Genomic DNA, 22,300 nt, shown 5'->3' with positions numbered 1-22,300 from the left:
CTTATCTCCAATCTAAACTTCCCCTGTTTAAGTTTTAACCCATCACCCCTTGTCCTATCACTACAGTCCCTAATGAAGAGTCCCTGCCCAGCATCCCTATAGGCCCCCTTCAGATACTGGAAGGCTGCTATGAGGTCTCCACGCAGCCTTCTCTTCTCCAGGCTGAACAGCCCCAACTTTCTCAGCCTCTCTTCATATGGGAGGTGCTCCAGTCCCCTGATCATCCTTGTGGCCTCCTCTGGACTTGTTCCAACAGATCCATGTCCTTTTTATGTTGAGGACACCAGAACTGCACACAATACTCTAAGTGAGGTCTCACAAGTGCAGGGTAGAGGGGCAGGATCACCTCCTTTGGCCTGCTGGTCACACTCCTTTTGATGCAGCCCAGGATACGGTTGCTTTCTGGGCTGCAAGCGCACACTGAAGCCGGCTCATGTTCATTTTCTCATCAACCAGCACCCCCAAGTCCTTTTCCACAGGGCTGCTCTGAATCTCTTCTCTGCCCAGGCTCCATCATTCTTATCCCCCTCTACATCACTGGTCCAGGCTATTCCAGGTGGGATGCATGAAACAAGATGCTTTTATATATTTCAGTTCCAAGCAGAACAAAATCAGAGTCGGATTCTTGTTGTCAGCACTGGTTTGACAACAGAGCTAGTTGTGGGAACTCAGCTGTCTCATCTCTCAACCAGACTGTCCCTGTGAGCACTGCGTTGATTTCATTGGTGGTACCAAGTCTGGAGGCTTCTCTTCCAGCATCCTGTGCTGTAAGTTCAGGAAGAGCTCTTTAGCCTCCTAGATTTTAGGTCCAGTCATTGGCTAAGCTGGGATTCCTGTGCAGGCTGTGCTAGTTTTGTGGTGTTTGAGGGCTAAAGAAGAAACAACTTCAGCCCATTATGGGTGTGTGTATGTAGGTGTCTAGGTCATCATCTTGAGATCTGCACATCTTGTGTCTTGATATATCACAGAATCCCAGCCTGGTTTGGGTTGGAAGGGGGTTTAAAGATCATTGAGTCCAACCTTCAGGGACCCCTTCCACTGGAGCAGCTTGCTCCAAGCCCCTGTGTCCAACCTGGCCTTGAACACTGCCAGGGATGGGGCAGCCACAGCTTCTCTGGGCACCCTGTGCCAGCGCCTCAGCACCCTCACAGGGAAGAGCTTCTGCCTAAGAGCTCAGCTCAGTCTCCCCTCGGGCAGGTTCAAGCCATTCCCCTTGGCCTGTCCCCACAGGCCCTTGTCCCAAGCCCCTCTCCAGGTTTCTTGTAGCTCCTTGGCCTTGTTGAACTTCTGTCTCTTAGAAACAAGGCATTCAGATAGTTAAACCCTGGGTTTTCTCTGTCTTCTCCCTTTCAAAGCTAAGAACATTCCCAGTTTCTGACCATGCTGTGCTAAGCTGAAGTTTTACATCTGCTGCAGGTCACACTTGGTGTTTGGCAAACAGGGACACTGTAGCTGAATCTCCTGGTGGTTCTCCAAAGTTTTCTCCGTTCAGGGACTATTCCTGCTCTCAAAGAACAAGACTGTTGTGGACCCCAAAAGAAAGCAAGTTTGGGAGCAGAGAATAAGAATTGAGATAAATCTTTTCATGGACTGAAGAGAAATGCTCCTTGCCAGCTCCTTCTTTGCCAGGGAAACTTCTCATGTTCTTTGGCGTTGTTTGAGCTCTGTAAAAGAGCAGCCAACCCCATAAAAGAGCAGCCAACCCTGTCTGTCTCAGGCTTCAAATGGAGCATGTGCCATAGTCCCTAGAGCTTCCCATCAATGTCTACCCTTTCATGCTGCTTATCTAAAGAAAGAAAGATGACATCCCCTCAGCAGCGTGTCACAAGCCTGTGATTCCACTGAGCTACTTGTGAATGACACCAGGCTCCAGATGGACTCAGGGTTTGGGGTGTTTCATTGCAGCACCTCATCAACAGCCGTTCCCCTGCTCTGCAGCTCGATCTCCCTGTGCTTGCCTGCCCTGCACTTGGGGGTCTGTGGTCACCCGTTCTTCTTCCAGCCACATTGCTGCCCTCCTGGTCAGAGTTCCCCAAGTTGTAGCTGATGTAGATACAAGGATCCGTGGTCTCGAGGATCACAGAATCCCAGCCTAGTTTGTGTTGGAAGGGAGCTTAAACCTCATCCAGCTCCAACCCCTGCCACAGGCAGGGACCCCTTCCACTGGAGCAGCTTGCTCCAAGCCCCTGTGTCCAACCTGGCCTTGAGCACTGCCAGGGATGGGACAGCCACAGCTTCTCTGGGCACCCTGTGCCAGCGCCTCAGCACCCTCACAGGGAAGAGCTTCTGCCTAAGAGCTCATCTCAGTCTCCCCTCGGGCAGGTTCAAGCCATTCCCCTTGTCCTGTCCCTACAGGCCCTTGTCCCAAGCCCCTCTCCAGCTTTCCTGCAGCCCCTTTAGGCACTGGAGCTGCTCTAAGGTCTCCCCTTCAGGAGCCTTCTCTTCTCCAGGCTGCCCCAGCCCAGCTCTCTCAGCCTGGCTCCAGAGCAGAGCTGCTCCAGCCCTCACAGCATCTCCATGGCCTCCTCTGGCTGTGCTTTCAGTGAAGACATTTTTCCCCATATCCAATCTCCACTTCCCTGGCACAGCTTGGGGCCATTTCCTCTCATCCTCCCCCTGCAGTCACACAGTTGAGCTGTTCCCTCTGCTCCACAGCAGCTCAGACCTTCTTGAGATGACTCTTCCCCCTGTGTTTTCCCCAGCAGAGCTCCATGCCATGACCAGCACAGCCACTGGGGGAGCCCGGTGCCACCTTTTCCTTAGGCTTGAGTTTGCACGAGTCCTTGCTCACTCCTGAAACCCTTTTCACCTTCCTGCAATCCCTGCACCATCGCTCCTGCAGTCCTGCCATCCCTCCCAGCAACTTCCAGCCCTCCCCTAGGACATGTGGGAGAAGCCTGGCTGTCACATCAATGAGACAGGCAGTGTCACCTTGCACTGCCTGCTCCCAGCCTCACCAGCACGATGTGAGGGTCACCAAGGGACATAGTGCTGTCATAAGAGTTTCTGTTCAGGTTTCCTCTGCTTCTACCAGGAGCTTTCATAGTAAATCATAGAATCATAGAATAGTTAGGGCTGGAAAGGACCTTAAGATCATCCAGTTCCAACCCCCTGCCATGGGCAGGGACACCCCACTCTAAACCATATCACCCAAGGCCTCATCCAGCCTGGCCTTGAACACTGCCAGGGATGGAGCATTCACAACCTCCCTGGGCAACCCATTCCAGTGCCTCACCACCTTTAATTCTTCTCCATAGGATTTAAATGGCAAATTCCCTTTCTTGAGTGACAAAAAGGGGATTTACGAAAGGATACTGTGATGAAGTGCAACATTCTACCTTCAGGCTTGAAGTGTCAAGCGAGGAGGATCTCCTGGTCAGGATTGCTTGGCCAATCCAGGCTCTCTTCTGGGAGAAAGGGAGTCTGGGATCCTTCTCCAGGTCCTGCTTGTCCACCTCTTCTTCCTTTCCCTCAGCCTGGCAAGGGAAAGGTTCCTTTCAGGAATGATGGTTCACAGGTGATCAAGGTGGCCTTTGGGGTGAATCTGACCCTTGTCACCCATTTTCTCTTTGGCAATGGTTGTTTTGTGATGAGGAATGTAAAGTGAGATGGGATTGAGTTTAGGGGCTTATCACGTAGGAAACTCATTTGTGTCCGTGCTCCACTGGTCTGAGACAGGATCCTGTAGGAAACTGGGAATGAGTGAAAACACTCAAAGTGCTTTTCTTGCTTCCATGTGGGTCCAACAGTGCTGCTTGATAGAACACTCGTAGAACCCCAGACTGGTTTGGGTTGGAAGGGACCTTAAAGCTCCTCCAGTTCCAACCCCTGCCATGGGGAGGGACCCCTTCCACTGGAGCAGCTTGCTCCAAGCCCCTGTGTCCAACCTGGCCTTGAGCACTGCCAGGGATGGGGCAGCCAAGTCCTCCTCAGGGCTGCTCCATCCATCCTCTTCCCAGCGTGTGTTTGTGCTTGGGATTGCCCCAACTCATGCTCTGTGTGCTCTTGGAGGGGTCTGTCCTGACTGTCCCAGGCCCTCTTTGTCTTGCCAGATTCATGGAGGACTTCTTCATGCTAATTGTGGACACTCACAGAATCATAGAATAGTTAGGGTTGGAAAGGACCTTAAGATCATCAAGCTCCAACCCCCCTGCCATGGGCAGGGACACCTCACTCTAAACCATATCACCCAAGGCCTCGTCCAACCTGGCCTTGAACACTGCCAGGGATGGAGCATTCACAACCTCCCTGGGCAACCCATTCCAGTGCCTCACCACCCTAACAGGAAAGAATTTCCTCCTTATATCCAATCTAAACTTCCCCTGTTTCAGTTTTAACCCATTACCCCTTGTCCTATCACTACAGTCCCTAATGAAGAGTCCCTCCCCAGCATCCCTATAGGCCCCCTTCAGATACTGGAAGGCTGCTATCCAAGAATTAGATGTTATTTTGCTTGTGGAGTTACCTGTTGGGTTCCTAACCAGTTCCTCCTTGTCCTGCTGTAGATGACATGTGTGGAGAAAGCAGGCAACGACGAGAAGATGCTCATCAAGATCTTCCGGTGCCTGGGGAGCTGGTTCAACCTGGGCGTCCTGGACAGCACCTTCATGGCAAACAGCAAGTTGCTGTCCCTCCTGTTCGAGGTGCTGGTGAGTATTCCTCTTGGCAGTGAGGGTTTGGTGGGCTTTGAGGACCAGCAGGTGGGGAAGTGGGTTTCATCCCTCCTCTCTCAAGCAGGAATCCACTGCTTGCTTCTTTACCTCCATCAGCTCCACAAGGCAGGGTGTGCTGCTCTGCGAGCAGGCAGGGAAGAGCAAGGTCCCAAGGGAGAAGCTAAAACTACCCTTAGGAGTTTCCTCTGCCTGTGTACTTGGTCCTTAGTGCAGGAATTTGATGTGGGGACAAAGCTGATGGACCAGAAGTATTGTGAGAGCTTTCACAGAACATTCTGTGTGTGTGTGTGGCTGTTTGTGTGGAAGGAAGAGGCTCTGCAGCTCCTTTGGTTTTACTCTTTCCTGCCCTTCTTCTGGATTGATCCAGGGAATATGAGCTCAGAGCTCAGAACCATTCCCTGTTCTTGGAAACAGAATCATAGAATCCCGGAATGGTTTGGGTTGGAAGGGACTTTAAAGCTCATCCAGCTCCAACCCCAGCCACAGGCAGGGACCCCTTCCACTGGAGCAGCTTGCTCCAAGCCCCTGTGTCCAACCTGGCCTTGAGCACTGCCAGGGATGGGGACAGGGCAGGCAACACAACCCCTGAGGAACAGCACTTGTGTTTCCTTTCCTTTTGAACTTCCATGGATTTCAGATGGGGTTTTCCCTTCTTTCAAGGAAGACTCAGTGGGATGGGGGCAGTTTGGACCTCAAATATCCAGGCTGGTGAAGCAGCACAGGCTTTGCAGGGCTGGTGGGAGTGAGTTGTGGGGTGTTTTGAACCCCTACAATGCATTTTGGGCACAAGAAGAACAAACCCCTGTGTTTCCATCACCATCTCACTCCAGAACACGATCACTGGGCTCTTTCCTTCCTTGCAGCAACAAGACAAGACATCATCAAACCTCCACGAAGCCGCTTCGGACTGTGTGTGCTCAGCCCTCTATGCCATTGAGAACGTGGAGACCAACCTGCCCCTGGCCCTGCAGCTCTTCCAGGGGGTCCTCACCCTGGAGAGTGCCTATCACATGGCTGTAGCACGGGAGGACCTGGACAAGTGAGTGAGCTTCCAGCCTGGGAAGGGAGGAGAAGCACCAGCATTAACTGTGCCAGCGCCTGCATGCACTCGGTGTTGGTTTCCATGCAGCACTCTGAAGTCTGCAATGCAAATAAGTGTCTGTGGAGCAAAGACAAGTGAGCAGATGACTTCCTTGGCCTTGGTGCACCGGTTTGTGCTGCAGGCATGAGGCTGGGCTCAGGTTTGGACTGTCAGCAGTGCTGGATGTGGTGTTGGTGTTCATTGGGGTGGGTTAAGAGCAAGGAAGTGTCCTGAGCTGCAGCTGATGTTTTACCACCCTTAAAACAGAGTTTAGAAGCAACCTGTTGTTCCAGATACCCATACCCAGCTCAGCTATTCCCACTGGGTCAAAAGCTCCTCATTCTTGTCTTAGGAGAAACAGAAGCCTTCATCCTTTGATGGAGCACATTGACCTGAGTGCTCTACACATGTTGGCAGCTACAAAACGTTGCTGCTCTGATGGGACCCCCCTGACCTGCAGCCCCAGTTGATTCCAAGCCAGTTTGTGCCACAGCTTCTCTGGGCACCCTGTGCCAGCGCCTCAGCACCCTCACAGGGAAGAGCTTCTGCCTAAGAGCTCAGCTCAGTCTCCTGTTGGGCAGGTTCAAGCCATTCCCCTTTGTCTCCATTACCATCTTCAAGCAGAGCAGGCTCATAGATCATCACTGAACTGTTTCTGTCAGAAGAGCAGCTCTGCTCTCACCCAGTGTTTGGGCACTGGGACATCCTGGGTGTACTTTTAAAGCGGGTTGGTACCTTTGCCTTCTGAAACGTGCCACCTTCATGGGGCTGCCTTAGACCCAAGCTGCTCATGTTGTCCCTGTGCCCCATGCTGTGGGTTTGGAGAAGTCCTCTCAGCTGCAATGGGGTGATGTGAGCATTTCATACCATTTGCTGATTGGAACTGAGCAGAGCCAAGTTCCCCTTTGTGTTTCCCAGCTGCTGACTGAAAGCTGAAGCAGAACTTGGTGTTTCTTGGCCTGAGCTCAAGCTCAGGAGCGTGTTAACTGCACAGCCCCAACCTCTCCATGCTGGGCTGTGTGATCCCATGCCCATCCCTTTGACTTGCTGCTTTTCCTACCCAGGGTGCTCAACTACTGCCGTGTGTTCACCGAGCTCTGCGAGACCTTCCTGGATAAGATAGTGTGCACCCCAGGCCAAGGGCTGGGGGACCTGAGGACACTGGAGCTGCTGCTCATCTGTGCCGGTCACCCGCAGTACGAGGTGAGCCCGGGTTCCTCTCCTCACCAGCTCTCACTGCCCCACAGTTGAGTCAGCAGGAAGGAAACCTTCCTCTTGTAGGGCCCCATTCCTGTGAGCTGCTGGCTTTGGTCACCAGCTCCGGGTTGTGAGGCAGGAATCCAGCTCTGCTTCCGTTTCCCAGCCTCTGGATTTGTGGGGCTGTGAGTACAGCACCAAAACCCTCCCTTGGGGTTCTCTGCACGTGTGCAAGTGAAGTTCTGTGGGGGTTGCAGTGTGGCTCAGGGGAACTTTGCCCTCTGAGGAAGTGAAAGGACGTTGCGCATCAGAGCTCCCCAAATAACCCTGCCTTAAGTACAGAGCTTTATGTGTAAGATGAGCTCCTTAAAACCCCAGTTTATTCTTCCAAAGCTTTGCTAAATCCTAGTTGATCCCTGGATGATTGCATGGGATGGGTTCTGTTGGAAGGGACCCTAAAGCCCATCCAGTCCCAACCCCTGCCACGGGCAGGGACCCCTTCCACAGGAGCAGCTTGCTCCAAGCCCCTGTGTCCAACCTGGCCTTGAGCACTGCCAGGGATGGGGCAGCCACAGCTTCTCTGGGCACCCTGTGCCAGCGCCTCAGCACCCTCACAGGGAAGAGCTTCTGCCTAAGAGCTCAGCTCAGTCTCCCCTCAGGCAGGTTCAAGCCATTCCCCTTGGCCTGTCCCTACAGGCCCTTGTCCCAAGCCCCTCTCCAGCTTTCCTGCAGCCCCTTTAGGCACTGGAAGACTTCAGCGGATGGAGGTTCCTTTGTGGAGGGGCTCAAACCAATGTGGGGAACAGAGGGGTGCCAACTGGGATTTTTAGGATGCTCATCCTTCCTTCTGTTATTAAGGTCCCACTGTGGGAGGGATGCAGCCCCTCAAGTGATGGATGGGAGGTGGGTCTAGACTGAGCTAATGCCCTCTCCAGAACAGGCTTTGGAGCAACATCCCCTTCCAGCCTGAGCTGCTCTCTGGGAGATCTTTGCTCCTGTGTGGGGTTGCCATCTCCCTCATGTTGTTAGCCCAACCCCATGGTGGCCACCAGGCCATCAGATGCAAGGCCATGGATGGTGAGGATCAGCTGCAGGTGGTGAAATCCTTCCACCAACGTAGCTGAGGTGAGGAGAGCCAAATGCTCTGTAGCTCATTGGGTCAGGCTAAGTGTTAAACACCTCCCAATGGATGAGCAGAGACAGCAGAAAGGCACAAACCCTGCTAGGATCAGGCAGAGCAAACCTCCCCCTGGCAGGTTTAGTGATGTGAAAGGAAGTGATGGCAGGAAGAGGTGTTTCTTCTGCTCCAGTGTTAGGTCTGCAGAAGAGCTTCACTGCTCAGAGCCTTTCAGGTGCGCTCAGCCTGTTTCACATCCCTTTTGGAGCTGCCCCTCGTGGTGAAGCACTGATGGGACTTGGTGGTACCCCAGATGCAGGGAGGGTTTAGGGAGCATCAGCAGAGCAAAGAGGAGAGAGAATTGTGTTGGTAACAACAGTTTTCTCCCCAAATAGGTGGTAGAAATTTCCTTTAACTTCTGGTACAGACTTGGGGAGCACCTCTACAAGACGGACGATGCCATCATCCACAGCATCTTCAAAGCCTACATCCAACGCCTTCTCCATGCCCTGGCCAGACACTGCCAGCTTGACTCAGACCATGTAAGGCTGCCTTGGTTTTCCTTCCCTCTGGAAGCAGCTGGGATGGTGGGATGTGCCCATCCTCACTGCTGACCCTCCATAGCTGTAGGACTCCGGGGTTACAGCAGAGAGGGGCAATTGGGAGCGATGAGAACTGTTGTGTGAAAGCTCTTCTCATGAAGTCTTGTCCTAACAGAGCTACCTGGTGTCTGCTTCCTGCAGGATGACCCTCTCCCACCTTCCCCCAGGTTGTTCCCACTTTGGGACTTGCATCATTCCCTGCTCCCGGGTGTTTTAGTTGGGATAAAGCTTGCATAAGTCACAGCTTTTCCTCCCTGTGGGGTGCTTTATTCTCCTTCCAGCTCCTCATCCCCTTGATTCCCATCCCTTCATCGATGTGTTGGAGCAGGAATCCACAGTGTGTGTGCATGGATCAATGCACACCCTTCAATCATCAATGCACATCAATGCACACACTTCAAACCCCCTTCAGTAGCTTGATCCAGGGAGAAGAGGGCAGGAATGATGGATCTTCTGCGATCATCTTCTGTGGTTGAGTGAGAACCCGGATGCCTCTGAGCTTCACACCCTGTTATTCATCCCTTTAGGAAGGTGTCCCAGAGGAGACAGATGACTTTGGGGAGTTCCGGATGCGGGTCTCGGACCTGGTCAAAGACCTCATCTTCTTGGTGGGCTCAGTGGAGTGCTTTGCTCAGGTGGGTTTGCAGGAGCATCGTGAAGCACTGATGGCCTTTGGGATGAGGAGGAGGTCACACACATCTCATGCACAAGTGAAGCGGGTGGCGGGGACAGTTCCTGGAGGAGCAGGAGGTCCCACACCACATGGGAAAGCTCCCGTGGTCCCAACATTCCAAGGTTGTGCATGGAATGTGCAGCTCCACACCTGGAGCCTGGTGTTTCAGGTGTATGGGAGGAGATGAGGAGCACGTGGTGCTCTAACAGGGTGGGATTCACAACCACATATCCCTGAGATGTGTTTGTAGCCTCTTCTGTGACCAGTCCTCTCCCTTGCAGCTCTATGCCACGCTGAAGGATGGGAATCCCCCCTGGGAGGTGACGGAAGCTGTCCTCTTCATCATGGCCTCCATAGCCAAGAGCGTTGACCAGTGAGTGATGACCACACTGCTCGTGTCTGTAGGGGCTGTGGGGTCAGGACCTGCCTCCAAGTGAGTTTTGTAGGGACACCACTAATATGGAATCATAGCATGGCTTTCTTGGAGGTTTCAGCTTCCTGGCCTGGAATATGGGTCCAGCATGGAGCTGGAACTGTGTGAAGCAGTTGGGCCTTCTTGGGTCTCTTCTGCCTGCGCTGCGGACTTGAATAATGGAATCATGGAATGGTTTTGATTGGAAGGGGGTTTAAAGATCATTGAGTCCAACCTTCAGGGACCCCTTCCACTGGAGCAGCTTGCTCCAAGCCCCTGTGTCCAACCTGGCCTTGAGCACTGCCAGGGATGGGGCAGCCACAGCTTCTCTGGGCACCCTGTGCCAGCGCCTCAGCACCCTCACAGGGAAGAGCTTCTGCCTAAGAGCTCAGCTCAGTCTCCCCTCGGGCAGGTTCAAACCATTCCCCTTGGCCTGTCCCTACAGGCCCTTGTCCCAAGCCCTCTCCAGCTTTCCTGCAGCCCCTTTAGGCACTGGAGCTGCTCTAAGGTCTCCCAGGAGGCTTGTACCCGACCCACATCAACAACACCCACCCCACCACACTGTTTGCCCAGCTGGTTCCAAGCATCCCATCACTCAGACCATGTTCATTACAACACCTTCCCCATGGAGCCCACCTTGGCTGCCTCTTCCCCTGCCCAGGGAGAACAACCCGACGCTGGTGGAGGTGCTGGAGGGGGTGGTTCGCCTCCCTGAGACCGTGCACACGGCCGTGCGCTACACCAGCATCGAGCTGGTGGGCGAGATGAGCGAGGTGGTGGACAGAAACCCTCAGTTCCTGGGTGAGTCTCCTCCTGCCACCCCACTGCACTGCCCCGTGGCCAAGCAGGGGCTCCAGGACCCTCCTCACCTTCCTCCCTCCGCAGATCCCGTGCTGGGGTACCTGATGAAGGGGCTCTGTGACAGGAGGTTGGCTTCAGCGGCAGCCAAGGCCATCCACAACATCTGCTCCGTGTGCCGGGACCACATGGCTCAGCACTTCAATGGGCTGCTGGAGATCGCCCGCTCCCTCGACTCCTTCACGCTCTCCCCAGAGGCTGCTGTGGGGCTCCTCAAGGGTGAGTACATCAAGTTTGGGGGTGTTTTGGGGTTCAGGCCTGTTTTCACATGGGTTTTCTTTGATGAGAGTGGTTCAGCTTGTCCTGAGGCACCCCATGTGTCCCCTTTAGTCTTCGGTTAGGAGGTAGAAAAGACACTTCATGGGTTTATCATCTATCTCCATCCCTGCTCTGAACTTGAAATGTAAGAGGAAAATGCTTTGAAATCATAGAATCCTGGAATGGTTTGGGTTTGAAGGGACCTTAAAGCTCATCCAGTCCCAACCCCTGCCATAGGCAGGGACCCCTTCCACTGGAGCAGCTTGCTCCAAGCCCCTGTGTCCAACCTGGCCTTGAGCACTGCCAGGGATGGGGCAGCCACAGCTTCTCTGGGCACCCTGTGCCAGCGCCTCAGCACCCTCACAGGGAAGAGCTTCTGCCTAAGAGCTCAGCTCAGTCTCCCCTATGGCAGGTCCCCATTCCCTCTTGTCCTGTCAAGGATCGTTCAAGTTCTCCCACTCTCCAGCTTCCCTTCCTTCTTCCCACCCTACAGAGGTATTTTGGTGTCTGGTTCAATCCAGGAACAGGCTGCACAGAAGCATGTTTCTGTCTCAGGAAGCTTTTTCCCTAGAGCTCTTTGGGAACCTCCCTCATGCTGTGTTTCCCCAGCCACATTCCCCAGTTGCATTCCTGCTCCTTGAGCCTGTCTCCTCTTGCCTTGCAGGGACAGCCTTGGTCCTGGCCAGGCTCCCCTTGGAGAAGATAGCAGAATGCCTCAGTGAACTCTGTGCCGTGCAAGTGATGGCCCTAAAGAAGGTACGTCCTGGTTGGAGCTACCTTGACCTCCTCCTTGTCCATCACTGGTTTGAATGGGATGATGGAGACCATCAAGCTGCTGTGGTGACTTGATCTGCTGCAGCAATTGTGTGTCCTCAAAGCCAGAGGTGTATGAAGAGACCAGAACTGAGACCCAACTTGTCCCTGAGTCTCTCCTGGATGAGAACTGTGCAGCTGGAAGAGCATGGGATGGGTTAAATGAGAACAAAATGGTCCCTAGAAGTCAGTTTAGGTGCTAGAAGCCAAAAAGCCTTCCTGAAGCCACCTTGAATGCAGCTGGCAGCTCTTACCCTGCATCTCCATGATGGAGAACATGGGAATTTGACTCCCCTATGCACACATAGTCCCAGAAGGTCACATTCTGCCTGTTGCCAAAACATGGTGGCCCTTAGTGACACTTCCATGCAGATCAATGATAACAGAGTAGAAATCTCAGGTAATGGCAAGGAAGAAGGACGTGTCCATCCTGTGTCTTTTCAGGGTGACCTGGAGCTGCACAAGAGGGGTTCCTCAGAGCTCCTGAGGAGCTCCCAGGCTTCTCTTCCACCTTGGTTCTTCTCCATTCTCCTTCAGAGACCCCTTTGAATAGGTTCTGAATGGGGAGGAGGCAAAAAGAAGCTGCTCTGAGCTTTCAGAGTAACCTCATGCATGTGGCTGAGGCTAGGGCTGAGGAGCTGTCTGCTCTGCTGGGGTCCAGAGGAGATGTGCAGGTGCTGCTGGTGGGCTCTGGTGCCAGGCAGTGTTTATTCAGTCTTCATTTGGAGTGGGGCTGCCCAAATACCCCAGATCCCATCGTTTTCCCTTGTTTTCCAGCTGCTCTCTCAGGAGCCAAGCAATGGCCTCTCCTCAGACCCTACTGTGCCCCTGGATCGACTTGCTGTCATATTCAGGTAAGGAGCAAGGGGCTGGGACGTGAGCTGTGAGTCCAACCTGACCATCTCAGCACTTCAACCCATTTCCCCCTAGACCCAAAAAGATTGGAGTTCTTCTTCTTACGGGCTTCTTTACATGTTCAAGGTTATCCAGCCCCTGTAAGGCAGTTTTTGGTCTTTTTCCAGCAGCTTTGGTGGGTGCTTGGGGCTCCAAACCCATCTTCTGGCCACCAAAGCCACGCGTTTGATAAAGATAACATGGACTCTTCACTCCTTTCCACAGACACACCAACCCCATTGTAGAAAATGGACAGATCCATCCGTGCCAAAAAGTCATTCAGGAAGTAAGTGCTGGGGGGGAAGGAATTTCTGCAGGGGGATGGATGGAAGTCTCCAACATCACCTCTGCACTGGGGAAAGGAGCTGCTGGTGGAGCCCCTTCCATCCTGGAAGCGGGGATTTGGGTCTTCAGACCCTACATGGCACTGGGAATGCCCCAGATGCTTTATGGTCCCTGCTTATGGGAGGTTTGGAGCACTGGAGGTGTTGTGCTCCTCTGAGCTGCTGGTGGACCTTTTTCCCTCCTGGAAACAGGGATTGGGGCAGGATGTGGGTCTTCAAACCCCACCTGGCACTGGGAATGCCCCAGATGCTTTATGGTCCCTGCTTATGGGAGGTTTGGAGCACTGGAGGTGTTGTGCTCCTCTGAGCTGCTGGTGGACCTTCTTCCCTCCTGGAAACAGGGATTGGGGCAGGATGTGGGTCTTCAAACCCCACTGGGCTCTGGGAATGTCCCAGGTTCTTTAATGTCCCTTCTCTTGTGAGGTTTGGAGCACTGGAGGTGTTAACCTACTCTTGAGGTTGTTACTCTTCCATTTATGTGTCCCAGAACAGAGGTGCCCCCAGGTCTGGGACATGAGGGTACAGGGACGAGGGTGATGTGATGGGGATACCCGGTGTACCAGCTTGAGCTTTAACCCCTCTCCCATGTCTCCACCCCAGATCTGGCCCGTGCTCTCGGAGACCCTGAACAAGCACAGTGCTGATAACCGCATCGTGGAGCGGTGCTGCCGCTGCCTGCGCTTTGCCGTGCGCTGCGTGGGCAAAGGCTCTGCTGCCCTGCTGCAGCCCCTCGTCACCCAGGTATGGACACCACCTCCTCAGCACCTTCCCACCCCCCCTGACACCCCTGGCTTGGGGTTTGCATCCAGAAACCTCTTAGAACAACAGAATCCCAGCCTGGTTTGGGTTGGGAGGGACCTTAAAGCTCATCCAGTTCCAACCCCTGCCACGGGCAGGGACCCCTTCCACTGGAGCAGCTTGCTCCAAGCCCCTGTGTCCAACCTGGCCTTGAGCACTGCCAGGGATGGGGCAGCCACAGCTTCTCTGGGCACCCTGTGCCAGCGCCTCAGCACCCTCACAGGGAAGAGCTTCTCCCTTATCTCCAACCTGAACTTCCCCTGTTTCAGTCTGAACCCATCACCCCTTGTCCTATCACTGCAGTCCCTGATGAAGAGCCCCTCTCCAGCATCCTTGTAGCCCCCTTCAGACACTGGAAGCTGCTCTGAGGTCTCCACGCAGCTTCTCTTCTCCAGGCTGAACAGCCCCAGTGTTCTCAGCCTGTCTCCATACAGGAGGTGCTCCAGCCCCTGATCATCCTTGTGGCCTTCTCTGGACTTACTCCAACAGCTCCATGTCCTTTTGATGCTGAGGACACCAGAACTCCACCCAGTGCTGCAAGTGGGGTCTCACAGAGCAGAGCAGAGGGGCAGGATCCCCTCCCTCAACCTGCTGCTCATACTCCTTTTGATGCAGCCCAGCACACGGGGTTCTGAGCTCAAGTACTGGTCACATCTCAAGTGTGTTCAGGTCCCTCTGGATCCCATCTCTTCCCTCCACCGTGTTGACCACACCACACAGCTTGGTGTCATCACTGAGGCTGCTCGATGCCATTGTCCATGTCATGACAAAGATGCTGAACAGGATCATTCCAACACGAACCCCTTAGGGACATCAGTTGTTCCCAGTCTCCAGCTGGTCATGTGGGCAGCGGTGCATGGCCAGGCTGTGGTAGATGCTGGTGCTCTTGGGAAGCTCCTACATAAATCCTTGAGGAGCAGAGAGAGCCTTTAAGCTGCAGGAAAGAGCTGAGCTCTGCCTGATGGATGCTCGGTAGGCCAGAGCCCTGTAGGTATAGCTGTGATTCGAAAGGTATGTGTGAAACTCTACATGGTGGGGCTCCTTGAAGAGGTGACTTCAGTCCAACGTTGGGTGTCCTCTTCCTGCTTCCATGGGGCTAAGGAAGGGTGAAAAGCAAGGAAAAGCTGTGTTGGCTTTGGAGCTGCAGAATGGAGATGCTCTGAAGGACCAGATGAGACCAGAGCAAGTACTTCAGACCATCCCATGGGGCTGGGGGAAGGTCCTTCGAGCTGGGATGTTGTCTTGGTGCTCAGCAAGAGCTGGATTTTCTCAAGGGAGATAGTGGGAACATCATGGAGATCCTGTTTGAGATGCTGGGAGGCAACCAAACGGCTTCATCCTCCCATGGCTCACCATGGAGTGTCTCCTGTGTCTCCCCACAGATGGTGAATGTCTACAGGGCCCACCAGCACTCCTGTTTCCTCTACCTGGGCAGCATCTTGGTGGACGAGTATGGGATGGAGGAAGGCTGCAGGCAGGGGCTGCTCGACATGCTGCAGGTGGGTTCCCACCTCAACCACCCAATGGACAGGGTGGAGAAGATCTTTAAGACCATTGAGTCCAACCATTAACCCAGCACTGTCCAGCCCACCACTAAACCATGTCCCCAAGTGCCACATCTACTCGTCTCTTAAACCCCTCCAGGGATGGTGACCCCACCACTGCCCTGGGCAGCCTCTTTCAATGCTGGACAAACCCTTTGGGTGAAGGAATTCCTAATATCCAATGTAAATGGTGGCTGTTGGGAGAACCCGGGGCCTGATCCACTCTGTTGTGGTCCATGCTGGACATCTCCCTGTCAGAGATCAGAGCAGTTTGGTGTGTAATCCCAACTAATGGATTCCCCACAACCCTTGTCCTAGGCACTGTGCATCCCTACCTTCCAGCTCCTAGAGCAACCCAACGGCCTTCAGAACCACCCCGACACCGTGGATGACCTCTTTCGATTAGCAGCCAGGTAACCACCTTCTGCTGCACCAGGACACCCCAGCCCTATCTCTTTGGTCCTCAAGCACCCATGGGGGCAGTCATAGAGTGGGAGAAGGTCCTGCCTTCTCCTGGGGGTGATCAGGGTGGTGGTGACTGCGTGTGCTCTGCCTGGCCAGGTTTATCCAGCGCAGCCCTGTCACCTTGCTACGGAGCCAGGTGATGATCCCCATCCTGCAATGGGCCATTGCTGCCACCACCTTGGATCACCGGGATGCCAACTGCAGCGTCATGAAGTTCCTACGGGATCTCATCCACACCGGGGTGGCCAACGATGTGAGTTGTGTTCCTCGGTGGGGAAGCTCTTCCTCCATGGAGCTGGAATGCCATCCTCATCATCCTTTGCCACTGTGGTCCCTCATGCGGGTTGTCCCACTGTTGTAATTGCTGCCATCAAGCAAGGAGCACCATGTCTCCATCCCCAGCCTCTTCCCACCCCCTTTCTCCTTCCTCCCGCAGCACGAGGAAGACTTTGAAGTGCGAAAGGAGCTCATCAACCAGGTGATGAACCAACTGGGCCAGCAGCTTGTCAACCAGCTCCTGCACACGTGCTGCTTCTGCCTCCCACCCTACACCCTGCCTGACGTCGCCGAGGTGCTCTGGGAGATCATGCAGATCGACCGGCCGGTGAGGGGACAGCATGGGGAGGTGGTGATGGGCATGGAGGGATCCCTAAACTTCCCCAAACTGAGGTGCAGGAGCTGGATGTGGCTCCATACCCTGAGTTAATGTCCTTCTGCTTCCCGCAGACCTTCTGTCGCTGGCTGGAGAACTCACTGAAGGGTCTACCAAAGGAAACGACGGGAGGAGCCATCCAGGTCACACACAAACAGCTCACGGACTTCCACAAGCAGGTCACGAGGTGAGAGTCATGGGATGGGTTGGGTTGGAAGGGACTTTAAAACATCCAGTTCCAACCTTCTGATGCAGGCAGGGACACCTTCCACTAGAGCAGGTTGCTCCAAGCCCCGTTCCACCTGGCCTTGAACACTCCCAAAGCCTTGCTTTGAGGGGCACAGTGTTGCCCTTTCCATCACTGACCAGGTTTATCTGGTCCAACCAGGCCTTGAACACTCCCAAAGCCTTGCTTTGAGGGACACAGTGTTGCTCTTTCCATCACTGACCAGGTTTATCTGGTCCAACCAGGCCTTGAACACTCCCAAAGCCTTGCTTTGAGGGGCACAGTGTTGCCCTTTCCATCACTGACCAGGTTTATCTGGTCCAACCAGGCTTTGAACACTCCCAAAGCCTTGCTTTGAGGGACACAGTGTTGCCCTTTCCATCACTGAACAGGTCTTCTGAGCCCTTCAGAGCTGGGTTCATGTTATGTGTCCCCTCCAGTGATGGTCATGGGGGCTTTTGACCACATTTTATCCAACATTTGCCATCGCCCACCATCCCAGTGCCAAACTGCCATGCTCCTGGTCACTATCACATACCATCAAGATGTCCCATGCCGGGTGCAGGACACCATTCCCACTTCCCAACCATCCCCTTAACGTCACCCCACGATGTCCCCCTGATGTCCTGCCCGTTGTCTTGCAGCGGTGAGGAATGTAGACAAGTCTGTTGGGCTCTGAGGGACTTCACCCGCCTGTTCCGATAGCTCCGGCATGGCGCCTGTCTCCCAGGTAAGAGCCACCCCCGAGACCACAAGTGGGTGATGGTCACATCCATGGGGCTGTGGCAACCCGGAAGAGGCAGATGGGAAGAGGGACTTGCCCTTCTCTTCCCAACTTGCCCAGGAATGTCTTTGAATTCAAAGACAGGAAACGAAGAAAACCCCAAGAATGTGTCCCACCATCAGCAAAGTTCATCGTGGCCACGGGGCTCTTCCACTGCCTGTAGCCGGCGGGAGGACAGCGCGAGTATCCCGGCAGATTCGCTTCCTGAAGGTCGGCTCCCGAAATGAGAAACCAAACAATAGGGATGGGGGGGAAGAAACCCCAACCAATCCAACCAGCCCAACTCAACCAACCAATCCACTCAACCAGTCAACCAACCCAGCCACCAAGTCAACCAATCAACTCAACAAACCCAACCGTCTCAACCACGCAACCAACAGAGCAACCAGCTGAACTCAACGACCCGCTCAACTCAACAACCAGCTCAACCAACCCAGCCAGCAAGTCAACCAGTCCACTCAACAAACCCAACCGACTCAACCACACAACCAACTGAACTCGATGACCCACTCAACTCAACAACCAGCTCAACCAGCCCATCCAGCAAGTCAACCAGTCCACTCAACAAACCCAACTGACTCAACCACGCAACCAACTGAACTCGATGATCCACTCAACTCAACAACCAGCTCAACCAGCCCATCCAGCAAGTCAACCAGTCCACTCAACAAACCCAACCGACTCAACCACGCAACCAACAGAGCAACCAACTGAACTCAATGATCCACTCAACAACCAGCTCAACCAACCCATCCAGCAAGTCAACCAGTCCACTCAACAAACCCAACCGACTCAACCATGCAACCAACAGAGCAACCAACTGAACTCAACGACCCGCTCAACTCAACAACCAGCTCAACCAGCCCATCCAGCAAGTCAACCAGTCCACTCAACAAACGCAACCGACTCAACCATGCAACCAACAGGGCAACCAGCTGAACTCAATGACCTGCTCAACTCAACCACCAGCTCAACCAGCCCATCCAGCAAGTCAACCAGTCCACTCAACAAACCCAACTGACTCAACCACGCAACCAACTGAACTCGATGATCCACTCAACTCAACAACCAGTCAACCAACCCAGCCAACAAGTCAACCAGTCCACTCAACAAACCCAACCGACTCAACCACACAACCAACAGAGCAACCAACTGAACTCAATGACCAGCTCAACCAACCCAGCCAACAAGTCAACCAGTCCACTCAACAAACCCAACTGACTCAACCACGCAACCAACAGAGCAACCAATTGAACTCAATGACCCACTCAACTCAACAACCAGCTCAACCAACCCAGCCAACAAGTCAACCAGTCCACTCAACAAACCCAACCGACTCAACCACACAACCAACAGAGCAACCAACTGAACTCAATGATCCACTCAACAACCAGCTCAACCAACCCCCCCACCACCAAAACACCACCCAGAAGGAAACGGATTGGCTCGGTAGAAGAGCACGGAGAGGAAGAACTTTGTGCTATGGAGACACACCAAAAATAATTGGGAAAACAGCAAAAAAATGACCAAGCAAAGCAAGAATTGAGCATTATTTGAGGCAAGGTCAGGGTTTAAAGTAGGTTTAGTGGAAGGCCACGGCTCGGCCCTCCCTGCGCTGCCGCGTCCTGCCTGGTGGTGACCTCCTGGAGAAGACGCAGGCAGGCCAGACTCTTGAAATATATATTCTATTTTGGGGTTTTGTCTTCTTGTTTTGGGGTTTTCTTTGGTTTGATTTGGGGTTCTCTGGGTTTCGTGGCGGGGTGGAGCTGCGCGTGGGGCTGGGGCCGGGGCCGGGGCGCATGCTGGGCCCTCCAGGGGTGTTGTAGCCATCTCGAGAACAATAAAAAACCCACAAAAAACCTGGAACAAAGAGAACTGAAAACCCCAAATCCCACCCTGGATCTTTCCGAGCTCATGGGAGCTTCCTCATTGAGGGGAGCTTGAGCTGGTGGCCACACCACCACCTTGAGGGGGTTCCAGGTCCACCGTGTGGCCTCATCCCACCTCCACGCCGCACCAAGGAGGTGGTAGCACCCAAAGGATCAGGATGGGTGGCCCCAGCTCCATCACCCTGGATGGTGACAGGATGGAGGGTCACCTCAAAGGCCTTCACGCTGGTGATTCCACCTCCCTGTGTCCCCCCCACATCACTGGGGCAGCACCCAGGTCCCGGCGGTGGGGCCGGACTCTGCTTGTGCCACCACTGGTGGTGGTGGTGGTGGTGGTGGTGGTGGTGGCAGCCGCTGCTGGCTCTGCCAAAGCTTGTGAAGCTCCTTGAACTGTTCCACCATCTTATCCTTGAGGTCCGGATGGGAGATGTGCAGCGGGATGCTGTCGGCCGACCAGGATAACTCCCCAGAGAACATCTCCAGCAGCAGCCGCGCCACCACCGGCACCACCTTGGGAATCACAGCACGGTCAGCATGGGGCGACCCCGGGATACCCCCCCCTCTGCCCCCCCATGTCCTCCCTGGCCCCTCACCTGCACCGTGATCAGCTTCTTCTCCTTGGGCTTCTGGTCCGGCCACTCCTCCCCAAAGCACAGGAAGATCTCAAAGGGTGGGGGGGTGGTGGTTTGGCCCTTCTGGAAGAGGATGAGGCCTGCAGGGGATGGACACCATGGTGAGGGGCAGGATGGGACATCCCATTGGTGCGTCCCACCGGCATCTCCGGTGGTGTGCTCCTATCCCAGCCTTGTCCCACCACATCTCTGTGTGGCACACAGTGTCCCCCATGCCAACCTGGACCCACTGCATCCCTATCTGCTGCCTGGTGTCCTCCATCCAAACCTGGTCCCAACACCATCCACACTAGTGTCCTCCATTACAGCCTGGTCCCACCATGTCCCCATGTGTTACCTGATGTCCCCCATCCCAACCTGATCCCACTGCACCCCTGTGTGCTACATGGTGTCCCACCATATTCCCACATGCTGCCTGGTGTCTCCCCATCCCAGTGTGGTCCCACCACATCCCTATGTGCCACCTCATGTCCTCCATCCCAAACTGGTGTCACCACATCCCTATGTACGACCTCATTTCCTCCATCCCATACTGGTGTCACCACATCCCTATGTGCCACCTCATGTCCCCTATCCCATACTGGTGTCACCACATCCCTGTGTGCCACCTCATGTCCCCCATCCCATACTGGTGTCACCACATCCCTATGTGCCACCTCATGTCCCCCATCCCATACTGGTGTCACCACATCCCTATGTGCCACCTCATGTTCCCCATCCCATACTGGTGTCACCACATCCCTATGTGCCACCTCATGTCCCCCATCCCATAATGGTCCCACCACATCCCTATGTGCCACCTCATCTCCCCCATCCCATACTGGTCCCACCACATCCCTATGTGCCACCTCATGTCCCCCATCCCATAATGGTCCCACCACACCCACACCCACCCCCACCCACCACCACATCCCTATGTGCCACCTCATCCCATCCCAAACTGGTGTCACCACATCCCTATGTGCCACCTCATGTCCCCCATCCCATAATGGTGTCACCACATCCCTATGTGCCACCTCATGTCCCCCATCCCAAACTGGTGTCACCACATCCCTATGTGCCGCCTCATGTCCCCCATCCCATACTGGTGTCACCACATCCCTATGTGCCACCTCATGTCCCCTATCCCATACTGGTGTCACCACATCCCTATGTGCTGCCTGGTGTTCCCCATCCCAACCTGATCCCACCACCATCCTCACTGTTGTCCACCATCTCAACCTTGTCCCACCACACCCTTATACGCCATGTGGTGTCCCACCACATCCCCATATGCTGCCTGGTGTCCCCCCATCCCAGTCTGGTCCCACTCCATCCTATGGGCCACCTTTCGTCCCACTGTCCCATCGTGGCCCCACCAAGTCCCTGTCTGCCACTTGGTGTCCCCTATCCCAACCTGGTCCCACCACATTCCCATGTTCTGCCTGCTGTTCCCTCACCCCACTCTGCTCCTACCACACCCCTATGGGCCACTGGTCCCTGTCTCCCCATCACAACCCCATCCCCACGTACCACCCCATGTCCCCCCATCCCTCCCAGCATCCTCACGTAACCCCATTCTCCTCCCACCATTGAGGAACCCTTCGAGGCTGAAGAGCTTGGTCTTCTTCTCCCTCTCGATGGGGTTGGGACCGGTGCAGCGCACGGCGCAGGGCCCCGTCCAGAACACCTTGCACTGGCAGAGGCGCGTGGCAAACAGGTCCTGACCCTGCAGCTCCAGGACGAGGCCGCGGTCCAGCGCATCCAGGAGCTGGTGAGTGTAGAAACGCTGCTTCTCATTGGGGATGCCGTCGGTGGCCGGGAACCGGACCTGCTCCAGTGCCGGGGACCCAAAGAGCTCCTCCTGCGCGGCGCTGGGCTCCAGGCTGCCGTGGAACAGGCGGCACCCCTGGGCGTTGCTGACGGTGAGCACGCAGGCCTGGCGCCCGCGGTACTGGAACTGCAGCTCCAGGTCCGTCACTGCCGGCGGCACAAGGAGGTGAGGATGGGGAGCGGGCAATGGGTACCGGCTCCAGGCAGCCCATGGCAACCTCTGCACCCCCATGGGCACCCCGCACCTATGGGCATCTCCATCCTGATGCCCTGTCCCTGTGGATGGCACCTCCAGACAAGCCGTGGCAACCCTCCACCCATGGCCACCTCCTTCAGCTGCCCCATGGTCACCTCCATCCAACCGCCCCACACCTATGGCCACCTCTAACCAGCTACCCTATGGCCATCCCACACTTATAGCCACCTCCATCCAACTACCCCACACCTATGGCCACCTCCAACCAGCTACCCTATGGCCATCCCACACTTATAGCCACCTCCATCCAACTACCCCACACCTATGGCCACCTCCAACCAGCTACCCTATGGCCATCCCACACTTATAGCCACCTCCAT

At 54.8% G+C, this 22,300-nt stretch overlaps 2 protein-coding genes across 4 annotated transcripts; one reads left to right on the top strand and one right to left on the bottom strand.

Annotated features, from left to right (window-relative positions):
* Positions 1–4,486: 4,486 nt before the first annotated feature.
* On the top strand, positions 4,487–17,642 carry LOC133208875 (transportin-3). Of its 3 annotated transcripts, none has more exons than XM_061347089.1 (19): positions 4,487–4,649; positions 5,537–5,712; positions 6,819–6,957; positions 8,464–8,610; positions 9,198–9,305; positions 9,625–9,716; positions 10,417–10,556; positions 10,641–10,832; positions 11,536–11,627; positions 12,462–12,538; positions 12,804–12,864; positions 13,523–13,663; positions 15,103–15,219; positions 15,583–15,677; positions 15,826–15,982; positions 16,166–16,333; positions 16,456–16,568; positions 17,252–17,337; positions 17,476–17,642. In XM_061347089.1, the coding sequence occupies exons 1-18, from the start codon at positions 4,506–4,508 to the stop codon at positions 17,310–17,312; spliced, it is 2,220 nt and encodes a 739-aa protein (XP_061203073.1). In that variant the 5' UTR covers positions 4,487–4,505; the 3' UTR covers positions 17,313–17,337; positions 17,476–17,642. The 3 variants fall into 3 exon arrangements, with proteins under 3 accessions (XP_061203073.1, XP_061203074.1, XP_061203072.1); XM_061347090.1 differs by having other exon boundaries at positions 17,452–17,642; XM_061347088.1 differs by having other exon boundaries at positions 4,488–4,649; positions 17,472–17,642.
* Positions 17,643–19,520: 1,878 nt separating this feature from the next.
* Positions 19,521–21,956, bottom strand: LOC133208874 (interferon regulatory factor 5-like). Its single transcript, XM_061347087.1, has 3 exons — positions 21,482–21,956; positions 19,874–19,992; positions 19,521–19,790 (listed from the first exon to the last, which is right to left on the bottom strand). The coding sequence occupies exons 1-3, from the start codon at positions 21,954–21,956 to the stop codon at positions 19,539–19,541; spliced, it is 846 nt and encodes a 281-aa protein (XP_061203071.1). The 3' UTR covers positions 19,521–19,538.
* Between the last annotated feature and the right edge of the window lie 344 nt (positions 21,957–22,300).

This window comes from Neopsephotus bourkii, unplaced genomic scaffold (genome assembly GCF_033783945.1).
Source record: "Neopsephotus bourkii isolate Nb327-2 ecotype Australia unplaced genomic scaffold, CSIRO-AGI_Nbou_v1 NB_296, whole genome shotgun sequence".
Taxonomy (NCBI): domain Eukaryota; kingdom Metazoa; phylum Chordata; class Aves; order Psittaciformes; family Psittacidae; genus Neopsephotus; species Neopsephotus bourkii.
Note: the sequence above shows the minus strand (reverse complement) of the source record. Positions and strands in the feature narration are given on the sequence as shown.

What these genes read in the sequence shown, in the direction of transcription:
- LOC133208874 (XM_061347087.1), bottom strand. Translation starts at nt 21,956, where the DNA reads ATGGGGGTGCAGAGGTTGCCATGGGCTGCCTGGAGCCGGTACCCATTG. An exon ending in CCTCGAAGGGTTCCTCAATG is followed by an intron (nt 19,993 to 21,481) that starts GTGGGAGGAGAA and finishes CATCCCCTGCAG; the next exon opens with GCCTCATCCTCTTCCAGAAG. An exon ending in AGAAGCTGATCACGGTGCAG is followed by an intron (nt 19,791 to 19,873) that starts GTGAGGGGCCAG and finishes GTGATTCCCAAG; the next exon opens with GTGGTGCCGGTGGTGGCGCG.
- LOC133208875 (XM_061347089.1), top strand. Translation starts at nt 4,506, where the DNA reads ATGACATGTGTGGAGAAAGCAGGCAACGACGAGAAGATGCTCATCAAG. An exon ending in GCACGGGAGGACCTGGACAA is followed by an intron (nt 5,713 to 6,818) that starts GTGAGTGAGCTT and finishes TTTCCTACCCAG; the next exon opens with GGTGCTCAACTACTGCCGTG. An exon ending in TCATGCAGATCGACCGGCCG is followed by an intron (nt 16,334 to 16,455) that starts GTGAGGGGACAG and finishes TGCTTCCCGCAG; the next exon opens with ACCTTCTGTCGCTGGCTGGA.